The sequence below is a fragment of the Xenopus tropicalis genome, chromosome 3 (assembly GCF_000004195.4).
Source record: "Xenopus tropicalis strain Nigerian chromosome 3, UCB_Xtro_10.0, whole genome shotgun sequence".
Lineage (NCBI taxonomy): Eukaryota > Metazoa > Chordata > Amphibia > Anura > Pipidae > Xenopus > Xenopus tropicalis.
In genome coordinates, this window is record NC_030679.2 from 150,694,073 (window position 1) to 150,708,841 (window position 14,769).

The window sequence follows — 14,769 nt, forward strand, 5'->3', positions numbered from 1 at the left end:
ACTAAAAACCACACCTTAACAAAGATAGGGGTTGCAGAACCACAAGACACACAAGGTAACAGGATCTGGACCAGAGCCTGCACTGTATTATTATGTTTACAACTGTTGAACTTATGCTATTTTCATCTATGTACTAAAAGTAAAGCACAACATACTAACTATCAAGATGTCCTACTCAGCAATGTTTTATATGTATTATGTATATCATATGATAACTTTTCAAATAAAAAATTTTGAGTTACAAAAAAAAAAAATGCAGGGTGAAATGCCCATGAGAATAAGTCCTTAGTAAAGTAGGAGAAATGTTACTTCTATACCAGCTGGAAGGAGAAGAAGTTCTGTCCTTTACGTAGACCTTTCATCCCAAACCCCAAAGCTCCATAGGAATGAGAGGCCTATTGAATGGAAGATATATAAATATATGACTTATGTCATAGAGTCTATCATGGATATCATCATTAAAGTAATTACATTGGGCCAAACAGTAGTGCTTTTGTTTTATGGACAAGGGAAAAAAATTGTCATTAATAGGTTAAATACACATTTCAACAGAGCAACTGCGATCTCCTTTTCTGTTGTTTAAACGTAGTGTAAAAAGATACTTGATTTGACATATACTTCTGAAGAGCAACTCTAATGTCATTGTTTCTCAGGCTGTATACTATGGGATTGAAACATGGGGTTCCAACTGTGTATAGAAGGGACAGCATTTTATTGATATTGAAGTTATGGCCCTTGGATGGTACCATATAAACTATTATCAGAGTCCCATAGTACATGCACACAACTATTAAATGGGAGCTGCAAGTGGAGAAGGCTTTGTGTCTTCCTTCAGTAGAGGAGATCCTGAGAATGGCAAGGCCAATGGAAACATAAGTGTAAATGATGAAGCAAAAAGGGAGCAGCATAAAAGGTATGGCCAAAAAAATAACTGTTAGTTCCACAGCTTTATAATCTGAGCAGGAAAGTTTAATAAGAGAGGTAAAGTCACAGAAATAATGATCTATAACAAATGGGCCACAGAATTGGAAATTAAGTGTTAGAAGGTTTATAAATAAACCCAACATAAGGGCTAATCCCCAAGAACAAAGACTCATATAGAGGCAAAGCCTGAAACCCATAATGGATGCATAATGAAGTGGGGAGCAGATGGCCAGATATCGGTCATAGGCCATGGCTGTGAGGAGATAAAATTCTGAACCTACTGCAACACAAAAGAAGTAAAACTGTGTGAAACAACTAGTAGCAGATATTGTGCCCCCTCCATTCAGTAATAACCGCAAGAAATTTGGAGTAATACTGGTACTGAGCAAAACATCAGCCAGAGACAGCTGGGAGAGAAGGGCGTACATGGGAGATCTCAGGGCTGAGACTGTTATTACCAATATAATTATAAGAAGATTTCCAAATAATGTCACAATATAAATCCAGAGAAACAGAACAAAGAGAAACTCATTGATTATCTGAGAGTTCTGAAATCCCAAGAGAAGGAAAGATATACCTGATGTCTGATTCACCTTATGCATTGCCTGGAACCATAAAAAGAAAAAAATAAGATATACAGTTGAGAGTGTGGACCCACTTCAACACTCTAATAACAAAAATATAGGGGTCCTTCACCCAAAAAGAATCCTGTAGGGTGAGCAGTGCCGTTCAGCAAAGAGCAGCCATAACTCTATACTGCATGGATAAGGGAAGCCATTTGGCATTACAGAGATGGGGTTTTTATACCTTTGGAAAGGAACATAACAGCCATTCTGTAACTATCCCCTGGGCCGTGTATAACACAGGCACTCACAGGGAGCTCCCTGGGGCATAACGAGAAGTTCATTACTAATAACAATTTCTTTCTATAGAAAATGACAAAAACAACTTCTTGCAAGATACTTTTGTACCCCCATCCCACCAATAAGTACTGAATATTTAGATTTTTGGGTAACTACTTGTAATGCACAATTTCTTTGATTTTTTCTGTCAATTTTCAAAATACACCTGGAAAGGGATTCTGTCATGATTTGTATGATGTACTATTTATTTCTGAATTACACTGGTTACATAGCAAATAATTCACTCTGTCATTTAAACTTTTATTCTTGAACTAACAAATATATTTTTTTAGTTGTAATATTGGTATGTAGGCACTGTAGTGAGTCTGAGCGTTCAGAAGGAGCCGGTGCTACACATTAGAACTGCTTTCAGCTAACCTATTGTTTCTCCTACTCCCATGTAACTGGAGGAGTCCCAAGCCGGACTTGGATTTCTTACTATTGAGCCAAATTTAGGAAAGCTTTGCGGCCTGGTACTTTGGAGTAGATAGACATGGGTACCCATTTTAGATTCGGGGGAATATGTACTTTCCAAAAATATATGGATTTCTGGGGTGAGTGCATTTTTTACTAGCTTTATCCCACATATAATGATGTAAATGTGTTGATTTTGCTGGAGCTGAAATGACAGAAATGATAGATCATATGGGGGTATGTTCACATTGGGGCCCCTACATGCCACATATTTGGGTAAACCTATACATATTGGGTCTCAAACTGTTCAGTTGACCCCTGGCGTTCAAATTTAGGGTATTTTATCTGGTTACTTGACCTGTAGGGGATAAGATACTATAGACTGGAGGCTTTGAAGTGATTTCTCAAAAAAATCAAATTTTGATAAAAACCAATAACTTTAGGAAAGCATTGCAACTTGATAGTTTGGAGTAGACAGACAGTTGTGCCTACTCTGGATTCCTCAGAATCTGTTCTTTCAAAAAATTTACAATTCTCTGGAATAAACCTTCTGTGCAATTTTTGGCCTTGAAATCTAAAGTATGCAGCTTTCTGGAGCAGAGCTTTGGGAATTTGGTAGTTTACTGCCGGGAGTTTTTGACCTATACAAGTGAGAAATCTCCATAAAACTATATATATTTGGTATTGGCACGTTCAGAAGACATGGTACTTTCCAAATCAGTTGTATTTTCGAAGCCAATTTCTTGTTACAGAATTGGACTTACACAAAAATTCTACCATATTTTGAAAGCTTAGGTTGTCCTGAAAAATACAATATAAAGTTTTCCTAGGTAAACTAAAAGTCTCCCCCCCCCAAAGGAAAGGCTCCTAAATTGAAAGATTGCAAAATGTTCAAGAACTGTCTGGCAATACACATTTCGCTTTGACCAAAATGGCTGGCAGTAAAAGGGTTAAAGAACTTTGTTATGTCCATGATATTCTCATTAAAAATCCACAAAGTTTTGTGGTTTTCATTAACTTCCATGAAAAAGTCATATTTTTCGCAATGACTACAAACATTTCGGAACTCATTCAAGCTTTGGTATCTTGACTTCTTTTGGCCAGGTTGGAGTGGTACAGTGCCATTGAGTACTATTGGAGGCTTCCAAAATCATGCATTGAAGGTTTCAATGCCAGAAAGGTTTTTGCGCCGTTTACGATCGTTTGGATCCGAAAATTTTGTGACATTCTACATTAAATATTATACCACAACATACTGTAGATTGAGTAACACTAGTATTGAGAAAAATCTATGATAGAATGATAGATGTTGTAGAAGGGCCTAGAAGGGAAATCTCAGAGCTTGAAACTGTTTATATAAAAATATAAATCTAAATAAATATAGTAGAACAATGACTATAATGTTTGATATATTTCTGTTGATTAAATGGAGTGTGAAACGAGATTCTATTTGATATATGCTTCCAAAGAGCAACTTTAATCTCTTTGTTTCTCAGGCTGTATACTATGGGATTGAAACATGGGGTTCCAACTGTGTATAGAAGGGACAGTATTTTATTGATATTGAAGTTATGGCCCTTGGATGGTACCATATAAACTGTTATCAGAGTCCCATAGTACATGCACACAACTATTAAATGGGAGCTGCAAGTGGAGAAGGCTTTGTGTCTTCCTTCAGTAGAGGAGATCCTGAGAATGGCAAGGCCAATGGCAACGTAAGAAAAAATAATTAAACAAAAAGGGAGCAACATAAAAGGTATGGCCAAAATCATATCTGTTAGTTCCACGGCTTTATAATCTGTGCAGGAGAGTTTAATAATAGGGGTAAAGTCACAGAAATAATGATCTATAACAAATGGGCCACAGAACTGCAAATTAAATGTCAGAAGGTTCATAACCAAACTCAATATAAGCGCTAAGCCCCAAGAACAAAGACTCATATAGAGGCAAAGCCTGAAACCCATAATGGAGGCATAATGAAGTGGGGAGCAGATGGCCAGATATCGGTCATAGGCCATGGCTGTGAGGAGATAAAATTCTGACGTTCCTGAAACACAATAGAAGTAAAACTGTGTGATACAACCAGTAGCAGATATTGTGCCCCCTCCATTCAGTAATAACCGCAAGAAATTTGGAGTAATACTGGTACTGAGCAAAACATCAGCCAGAGACAGCTGGGAGAGAAGGGCGTACATGGGAGATCTCAGGGCTGAGACTGTTATTACCAATATAATTATAAGATGATTCCCAAATAATGTCAAAATATAAATCCAGAGAAACGGAACAAAGAGAAACTCATTGATTATCTGAGAGTTCTGAAATCCCAAGAGAAGGAAAGATATACCTGATGTCTGATTCACCTTATGCATTGCCTGGAACCGTACAACAGAGAAGTTAGAAGATATACTGTAATGCAGATAGAGTCCAACATTTGTGCTTTTTCTGATGTAGAACTAAAGCTCCCAGCATTTCCCAATCTACTCAATTGATGCCTCGTTTGAAAGAAGCAGGTTCAGCTCAAAATTACCTTTTTGTATGATTTGAACAAGGACTCTCTCCCCAGCCTGAAATATATGTAATGCTATCTGTTAGCCGGGCATCACTCTCCCCCCCACAGCTAGGAATCAGCCCCTCAACACTGTTTTTTTATTCAAGTCACTGCCTGGATTTTAGTGTGTTCTGTGCCACAGAGCAGTGACTTTTAATCCAAAGATGCACAAAGCTTAGTACAAATGGGAAATGTCACACCTGCCCACTTCAAAAAGCATAGAAAATAGAAAGAAATAGCAGTGAGTAATACAATATTTTTTGTAAGTTGGCTTAGAGGCTTGTTGGAAACTGCAAATGGGAAAGGAAAGAATCCTGTAGGGTGAGCAGTGCCATTGAGCAAAGAGCAGCCATAACTCTATACTGCATGGATAAGGGAAGCCATTTGGCATTACAGAGATGGGGTTTTTATACCTTTGGAAAGGAACATAACAGCCATTTTGTAACTATCCCCTGGGCCGTGTATAACACAGACACTCACAGGGAGCTCCCTGGGGCACAACCAGAAGTTCATTATGAAAGGCAATTTCTTTTTACAGAAAATGACAAAAGATATTTTTGCACCCATATTCTACCAAAAGTACTAAATATTTAGATTTTTATTTGACACCATATGGTTATAAAGCCATTTACTAAAACCTGGCTGGTACAGTTATCATAAAAGGAGAAGGAAAGGTACAAACTAAGTAAACGTTATCAGAAAGGTCTATGTAAATACAGCCATAAGCACTCACAGAAACGCTGCTCTGAGTCCTCTATCAAAAGAAACACAGCAGCCAGAAAACTATTGTTGCATGAGGCTACAGTTTTATTGTTATTGTTACTTTAACTTAATTTTCTATTCAGGCCCTCTTCTATTCATATACCAGTCTCTTATTAAAATTACTACCTGGTTGCTTTAGTAATTTGGACCCTAGCAACCAGATAACTGCTAAAACTCCAAACTGGAGAGCTGCTGAACAAAAACGTTAATGATTAAAAAGCTACAAATAAATAAATAAGAGCAAACGTATATTATCCCAGAATTTTATCCCAGTATATTACTCTCTACATCATACTTAAAGGTAACTCAAACGTGAACATCCCCTTTAACCTTTTTACTGCCAGCCGTTTTGGTCAAAGCGGAACTTGTATTGCCAGACAGTTTTTGAACATTTTGCACTGTTTCACTTTAGGGGCCTTTCCTCGGGGGGACTTTTAGTTTACCCAGGAAAACAATATATTGTTTTTTTCAGGACAACCTAAGCTTTCAAAATATGGTTTTTGTGTAATTCCAATTCTGTAACAAGATATAGGCTTCTAAATGTCTAAAAATGAAAAAAAAAATCAAATTTTCCATATATACCAGAAACAAAAATTATTTTATTCATGAAAATACAACTGATTTGGAAAGTCCCATGTCTCCTGAACGTGCCAATACCAAATATATATAGTTTTATGGAGATTTCTCACTTGTATAGGTCACAAGCTCCCAGCAGGACACTACCAAATTCCCAAAGCACTGCTCCAGAAAGCTGCATACTTTAGATTTCAAGGCCAAAAATTCCACTAACAGAAGGTTTATCCCAGACAATTGTACATTTTTTAAAAGAACAGATTCTGGGGAATCCATAATAGGCACAACTGTCTGTCTGCTCCAAACTATCAAGTCACAATGCTTTCCTAAAGTTATTGGTTTTTATCAAAATTTGTGAAATTTTTAAAAAATCGCTTCAAAGCTTCCAGTCTATAGTATCTTATCTCCTACAGGCCATAAAGTAACCAAATAAAATGCCCTAAATATGAATGCCAGGGGTCTACTGAACAGTTTGATGCCCAATATGTATAGGTTTAGCTAAGTATGTGGCATGTAGGGGCCCCAATGGGAACATACCCCCATATGATCTATCATTTCTGTCATTTCAGCTCCTGCTAAATCAACACCTTTACATCATTATATGTGGGATAAAGCTAGTAAAAAGTATGCTCACCCCAGAAAGCCATATATTTTTGGAAAGTACACATTCCCCCGAATCTAAAATGGGTACCCGTGTCTTTCGACTCCAAAGTACCAAGCCGCAAAGCTTTTTTAAAGTTAGCAATTTTGATAAAATTTCCAAAAAGCCCCTCAAAGCTTCCACTTTGCAGCATCTTATCTCTCACATAGCATTAGGTACCAAGATAAAGCACCCTAAATATGAACCCCAGGGGTCCACTGAACAGTTTGATGCCCAATATTTATATGTTTATCTAAGTATGTGGCATGTAGAGGGGCCCCAAATTGAACATACCCCCATATAATCCAGCAAAATCAACACATTTACATCCTTCATGTGAGATAAAGCTACAAAAAAGTACACTCACCCCAGAAAGCCATATATTTTTGGAAAGTACACATCCCCCCAAATCTATAATGGGTACACATTTCTCTTTACTCCAAAGTACCAAGCTGTAAAGCTTTCCAAAGCTTGGCGATTTTTATGACATTTCAGAAAATCTCATAAAAATATTGCAATTTGCTGCATTTATCTCACACAATTTCTTGTGTACAAAGGCAAATCACCCCAAATAGGAACACCTAAGGTCTACTGAACAGTTTGATGCCCAATATGCAGAGATATACCAAAGTCTGTGGTATGTACTGACCCCAAAATAAAAATAGCGCATATGGATTTCTCACCTGCCAACTCAGCTTTTGCACACAGAGCCCCCTGATGTATTATGTTCCATAACACCCCCTAACTATACAGAGACCCCCAGAAAACCATATATTTTTGGAAAGTACACATCCTGATTAATTCAAAATAGGTAAAGTTATTATTGTACACCAAAGTTACACGTGGCAAAGCTATGCTAAAAACAGATCAGGAACACTAATACAGGGATTAAAAAATGCAATAAAACCACAAAAATTCTGCAAATCAGTGAAGCAACAAATTAAGTCACACAACAGTGTAATTAGTGGTCAGAATATCTGATCCAATAGTCACTCTGTCAAAATAAAAAGCTGAAAAACAAAGTGGTAAAATAAAAAAAGTGTTTGTGTATACATGTGTACATATGTAAAAGTTGTGTAACAGTGTGTTAGTGTGTATTTGAGTGTATACAAGTGTGCAAAAAAAAACTGCTAAATTTTGTGCTGTATGTGTGTGTAAATGTATGTAAGAGTGTGTAAATGCAAAAAAAAAAAAAAACACCCTTACCTGTCCTGAAGCAGGGATCACTTGGTTCCATCCTCCATTCATCAGTCCTGGCAGGAACTCAGTGGGCCAGTGCTGAGGGGGAAGGAGGAAGCAGGAACAAGCAGCAGACGTGATGTGATCGCGTCTGCTGCTTGGAGTTCGGTTCTGCGATGATCGTGTCACAGGACCGACATGACAGCACATGCCACTTCTGTAGAGAGAATCTTTATCTGCCAAATAACATGCGGGGCACGCCGATGGTAGTTAAAGCCTTTTTCTGCAATGATGTGCCCCTCATGTCATTGTCAGTTAAAGGGTTAATGTGAAGTGATAAAGTTGCCAAATTGTGCCTATGTTCTTTCACATGCCAAAGTCTGTCTTTTATTAGTTATTTGGTAGATTGTGTCACCCAGGGATCCCACACACTTGATTGGTTTGTTTCCTTCTTCTTTAATGGGACTGCACTAGGCAAATCCATAAGGGAGAAGGACCTTGGAGTCCTTATACATAATAAACTTGGCTGTAGCAAGCAATGCCAGGCAGCAGGGGCAAGGGCAAATGGGGTTTTTAGGGGCAAAGTTTCACGGGGGGAGGGGGTTATTCTTCCACTTTACAGAGCGCTGGTAAGGCCCAATCTAGAATAGGCAACTAAGCTGTCAAAGGGAATGGAAAGTCTTAGTTATGTGTAAGCTTATGGTAAATTAGCCCTTCTATTACCACAAACCACACCTTATTTTACCCAGGATGAGACTGTATCCTTCAGGGTTGAACTCTTGCTTGATATGGAGGCCAGGTAGATATGTGTTGTATCTCTCAATAAATGGGCGCCAGTGGTTCTTAACCTTGAAACCATGAACTGTTTATTTACACAGCCACTTAGGAGTAATTACAGCACAGAATAGGTCGGTAGTAGCATCTCACAGAATAGGCAGTACTTACACCAAATGGTCACAACGACTCTCTCCCCACAGGGCACAATGGGTTAACTCCCAGCTTTCAGGTATATGCTTCCAGTGGAACCTGGGTGATCACTATCTAACCCTAGGTCTGTACACTGTTAACCCTACTCTGGGCAGTGTTATACTCGGGATTATAATCCCTCTGCAAATCCTTGTCGGAGCCAGAAACTGCTCACTAAATAGCCCTGCCTGTCTATCACACCAAGTATGACCTATAACAGGAGCTGACTATTCTATCTGGACCTACCTATTCCCAGATTCCACAGTCTCTCTCTGCCTACTTACTCAGGCAGAGACTTCACAAAATGGCCTTCAGCCTCATGGCTGTGCAGCCTTTTATATCACAGTGCCACCTTATGGCCAAACTGTGGAACTGCAAAAGGTCATGCTATGACCCAGGAACAGGGACATACTTCCCATTACATTAAGGACCCTTCATAGCTGTCCAAATACTAGGGAACCCAGAGTTAGAAAAGGTAAAATTTACCAGTTCCCTACGTATGACAAAAAGCTGGCCAAGATTGTTTATGCTAGGGAAGAGGCACTTAAGGGGAGATAAAACTGTATTTGAAAATATAAGGGGATCAAATAATAAATTCTGTAATGCTTTATTTACCAGTAGCTCCTTCAAGAAGACACAAGGGCACCCACTCCAATTAGAAGAAAGGAGGTGCCATCTTTGAATCAGTTGTATAAGAAGATACTGTACATTAGCTTCAAGAATGGGTTGTTAGCAAGTGAGGGAATACAAGGTTATGGGAGATAGAGCAGTACAAGTTGATCCAGGGACTGGTCCGATTGCCATCTTGGAGTCAGGAAGGAATTTTCTCCCCTTTGATGCAAACTGGAGAGACTTCTGAAGGTCTTGCCTTTCTCTGAAACAACTAGCAGTTAGGTAGGTTTTATATAGATCTGCCATTCTGTTGCACCAACCCACGTAACCATCTGGTCTACACAATCAGACAGCATAGGGTGAGTGACTGCAAGCCAAGAGGACTTCAACACATCAGGTGTAGACACCGTAACTTTATGTAGGGGATCAGATGACTCTTCCCTCTGTTTTTCGTTTGTGATATCATGGTGTCAAAACCATTGGTTGGGCCAGTGGGTTATAAAGGAACCCCTGCTGCAGTGCCAGCCAGAGAGAGACAGATCCAGAGAGAGAGAGAGCTGCAGAGTGCTCAGCTTGGGACAGTCACAGCTTTGAGCTCCAGCCTAGAGGGAAAGAGTGGTCTGCATCTTGTTCAACAGCCTGTGGGTGCCTGTTACCATCCTGGTGTGTCCCCTGTGTCAGGACAGGTGTTTCTCATGAGCCTGCTATGTGGGAGCAACTGCCTATCCAAAGGGAGAGGTACTTTGGGGCAGGTAGTGTTCTGCCCTCACCATGTGTTACCCTGAGGTAGTGTATAGGTTGGCATACAGCTAAACCTTCCCACACTCCAATAAAGAGACAAAGGGTGAAATCTGTTGAACTTTAATGGATGATTGTGGAAAAAGGTGAAACCAAAAGAAATAGAATGAAATTCAAAGAGTGAATTGCAATAAACACACAGAAACAACTGCACTGAATAACAACTGCAACATAGATACAAATGCTGGCAGAAATTATATACACCAGTATCTCTGAGGTGCTGGCAGCTTTAGTGGTGACTTAGTGCAGGTGTATGTCCATAATGGTTACCAGCGATGCTACCATGGGGGAGAAGATGGATGTGGTGTGCTTCTTCCACAGCATGGGCTACTAAATGGAGTCTGGACTCCATGTATATAGGTTACAAATCAGAAGTATGGTGGTCCCAAAGGGTCAGAGATTACGCTGAAATGGATACCTGCATATACAGCAAACAGCCAGCAGAGGGAGTTCATTGGAAATGAGTAACACAAAATGACAAGATGATGGGAGCTTATGCTGGAGACAAGACAGGTAGTGCTACGTGGGGGATCTAAAGAGCTCTTGGGGAAGGGACTGAACTGAGCAAATCTGCATTTGTCCATCCAGAGTGGAGTGTGGAACTGTGACACTTTGAGAGACTGCGTTAGGGGTTAATATACCACATGGGCTCCCCAGTGCAGGGTTTAAACTGTGTTGCATTTAACAACTATTGCTTATTTCATCTTTTATATAAAGTTCTTTGCTGCAAAACTGGGTGTGATTTATTTTCCTAGTGGAATTCCCCTGAGGGGTGTTTGTGAAGGTTCTCGTTCATCCAGGTCAGGGTATATATGTTGTAATAAGTCAAATTAACTGGAATTGTGTGGTTTTTTTTAAAGATGTTTCGACATTCACCCAACTCGCATTCTGAATTGAGAAAGCCAGTTGGATGACTGGCGAAATGTCTTTAAGAAGAACACATAATTCCATTTAATTTGACTTATTACTACAGATATACCCTGAGGTGAGCTCCTCACTGCCACTAGGTGGTGGCACTGAGCTGTACACAACCGAGGGGTTTTATGGCATTATTTATGTATAAAACATTAAAAACAATTAACTTTGCCCTGGGTAGAAGTGTTATTGGGGGAGGGTAGAATGGATTTATGACTTTTTAGTGTTACTGTGCCTTTAACATATTACAGGTTTTATAAAAATGGAAGGAAACGCAGCAAAACTGAAATACATGACACATTACAACAATGGCAGATGGGCAGATCACAATGATCAGGTGACAGTGTGAGGATTAAATCAGACAGGGGCTCATTTATAAAATGTAGAATGCAGAATTATTCACACAGGGAGCGCATTTGCCCCGCTCGTTTTTAGATTTATAAAGCCGGATAAGGCTGGCGCATTTAATGTACAAACATAATTGCAAAACGTTTATTCTTAATGCAAAAGCTTTTTTAATACGGTATATTCGCAAATTGTGAATATTTATGTGGACACTCTGCGACCGAATTAACCACAACTTTAGACTGATTTAGCAAATTGCAGAATTATATTCGCAAAGTGAAAATTGGCGCTATGTAAACGCACAATAAACACACAAAGGGCCAGATTCATTAAAGTACGAATTACAAGTATGATTTGCGAAAATTCGCATTAAATAAAAAAATTTCTGTGTGTTAATTTTGCAAAATTTTTGTCGTGCCTCGACAAAAATATTGTGGTAAGATCCAAAAGTTACGAAATTTTTGTATCCAAACGATCATAAGTGGTGCAAAAACTTTCTGACTTTGATCCTTCAGTGCAGGATTTTGGAAGCCTCCCATATTTATAGTTTATGTATGTGAGTGTATAGATTGGTAGGTGTGCGTTGTGTGTGCTGGGTTTACTTGGATGGGTTGAACTTGATAGACACTGGTCTTTTTTCAACCCTATGTAACTATGTAACTACATAGGGCTCAATGGCACTCTGCAGCTCCAACCCGGCCCAAGGAAAGTCTCCCATAGGGCTCAATGGCACTCTGCAGCTCCAACCCAGCCCAAGGAAAGTCTCCCATAGGGCTCAATGGCACTCTGCAGCTCCAACCTGGCCCAAGGAAAGTCTCCCATAGGGCTCAATGGCACTCTGCAGCTCCAACCCGGCCCAAGGAAAGTCTCCCATAGGGCTCAATGGCACTCTGCAGCTCCAACCTGGCCCAAGGAAAGCCTCCCATAGGGCTCAATGGCACTCTGCAGCTCCAACCTGGCCCAAGGAAAGCCTCCCATAGGGCTCAATGGCACTCTGCAGCTCCAACCTGGCCCAAGGAAAGCCTCCCATAGGGCTCAATGGCACTCTGCAGCTCCAACCCAGCCCAAGGAAAGTCTCCCATAGGGCTCAATGGCACTCTGCAGCTCCAACCTGGCCCAAGGAAAGCCTCCCATAGGGCTCAATGGCACTCTGCAGCTCCAACCCGGCCCAAGGAAAGTCTCCCATAGGGCTCAATGGCACTCTGCAGCTCCAACCCGGCCCAAGGAAAGTCTCCCATAGGGCTCAATGGCACTCTGCAGCTCCAACCCGGCCCAAGGAAAGTCTCCCATAGGGCTCAATGGCACTCTGCAGCTCCAACCTGGCCCAAGGAAAGCCTCCCATAGGGCTCAATGGCACTCTGCAGCTCCAACCCGGCCCAAGGAAAGTCTCCCATAGGGCTCAATGGCACTCTGCAGCTCCAACCCGGCCCAAGGAAAGTCTCCCATAGGGCTCAATGGCACTCTGCAGCTCCAACCCGGCCCAAGGAAAGTCTCCCATAGGGCTCAATGGCACTCTGCAGCTCCAACCCGGCCCAAGGAAAGTCTCCCATAGGGCTCAATGGCACTCTGCAGCTCCAACCCGGCCCAAGGAAAGTCTCCCATAGGGCTCAATGGCACTCTGCAGCTCCAACCCGGCCCAAGGAAAGTCTCCCATAGGGCTCAATGGCACTCTGCAGCTCCAACCCGTCCCAAGGAAAGTCTCCCATAGGGCTCAATGGCACTCTGCAGCTCCAACCTGTCCCAAGGAAAGTCTCCCATAGGGCTCAATGGCACTCTGCAGCTCCAACCCGGCCAAGGAAAGTCTCCCATAGGGCTCAATGGCACTCTGCAGCTCCAACCCGGCCCAAGGAAAGTCTCCCATAGGGCTCAATGGCACTCTGCAGCTCCAACCCGGCCCAAGGAAAGTCTCCCATAGGGCTCAATGGCACTCTGCAGCTCCAACCCGTCCCAAGGAAAGTCTCCCATAGGGCTCAATGGCACTCTGCAGCTCCAACCTGTCCCAAGGAAAGTCTCCCATAGGGCTCAATGGCACTCTGCAGCTCCAACCCGGCCAAGGAAAGTCTCCCATAGGGCTCAATGGCACTCTGCAGCTCCAACCTGGCCCAAGGAAAGTCTCCCATAGGGCTCAATGGCACTCTGCAGCTCCAACCCGTCCCAAGGAAAGTCTCCCATAGGGCTCAATGGCACTCTGCAGCTCCAACCCGGCCCAAGGAAAGTCTCCCATAGGGCTCAATGGCACTCTGCAGCTCCAACCCGGCCCAAGGAAAGTCTCCCATAGGGCTCAATGGCACTCTGCAGCTCCAACCCGGCCCAAGGAAAGTCTCCCATAGGGCTCAATGGCACTCTGCAGCTCCAACCTGGCCCAAGGAAAGTCTCCCATAGGGCTCAATGGCACTCTGCAGCTCCAACCCGGCCCAAGGAAAGTCTCCCATAGGGCTCAATGGCACTCTGCAGCTCCAACCCGGCCCAAGGAAAGTCTCCCATAGGGCTCAATGGCACTCTGCAGCTCCAACCCGGCACAAGGAAAGTCTCCCATAGGGCTCAATGGCACTCTGCAGCTCCAACCCGGCCCAAGGAAAGTCTCCCATAGGGCTCAATGGCACTCTGCAGCTCTATCCCGGCCCAAGGAAAGTCTCCCATAGGGCTCAATGGCACTCTGCAGCTCCAACCTGGCCCAAGGAAAGTCTCCCATAGGGCTCAATGGCACTCTGCAGCTCCAACCCGGCCAAGGAAAGTCTCCCATAGGGCTCAATGGCACTCTGCAGCTCCAACCCGGCCCAAGGAAAGTCTCCCATAGGGCTCAATGGCACTCTGCAGCTCCAACCCGGCCCAAGGAAAGTCTCCCATAGGGCTCAATGGCACTCTGCAGCTCCAACCCGGCCCAAGGAAAGTCTCCCATAGGGCTCAATGGCACTCTGCAGCTCCAACCCGGCCCAAGGAAAGTCTCCCATAGGGCTCAATGGCACTCTGCAGCTCCAACCCGGCCCAAGGAAAGTCTCCCATAGGGCTCAATGGCACTCTGCAGCTCCAACCCGGCCCAAGGAAAGTCTCCCATAGGGCTCAATGGCACTCTGCAGCTCCAACCCGGCCCAAGGAAAGTCTCCCATAGGGCTCAATGGCACTCTGCTGCTGCAACCCGGCCCAAGGAAAGTCTCCCATAGGACTCAATGGCACTCTGCAGCTCCAACCCG

The 14,769-nt window shown here is 42.4% G+C and overlaps 1 protein-coding gene across 1 annotated transcript; it reads right to left on the reverse strand.

Moving 5' to 3' along the window:
* Window positions 1-3,610: 3,610 nt before the first annotated feature.
* On the reverse strand, window positions 3,611-8,011 carry LOC116409649 (olfactory receptor 6P1-like). Its single transcript, XM_031898377.1, has 2 exons — window positions 7,970-8,011; window positions 3,611-4,414 (listed from the first exon to the last, which is right to left on the reverse strand). Exons 1-2 carry the CDS (start codon window positions 8,009-8,011, stop codon window positions 3,611-3,613), a joined length of 846 nt encoding a protein of 281 aa, XP_031754237.1.
* Between the last annotated feature and the right edge of the window lie 6,758 nt (window positions 8,012-14,769).

Excerpts from the sequence above, each read along its gene's own strand:
- LOC116409649 (XM_031898377.1), bottom strand. The coding sequence starts at position 8,011 with ATGAATGGAGGATGGAACCAAGTGATCCCTGCTTCAGGACAG. Across the intron at positions 4,415-7,969 it reads TGATCCCTGCTTCAGGACAG|CTGTCTCTGGCTGATGTTTT; the intron begins GTAAGGGTGTTT and ends CTTCTCTCCCAG.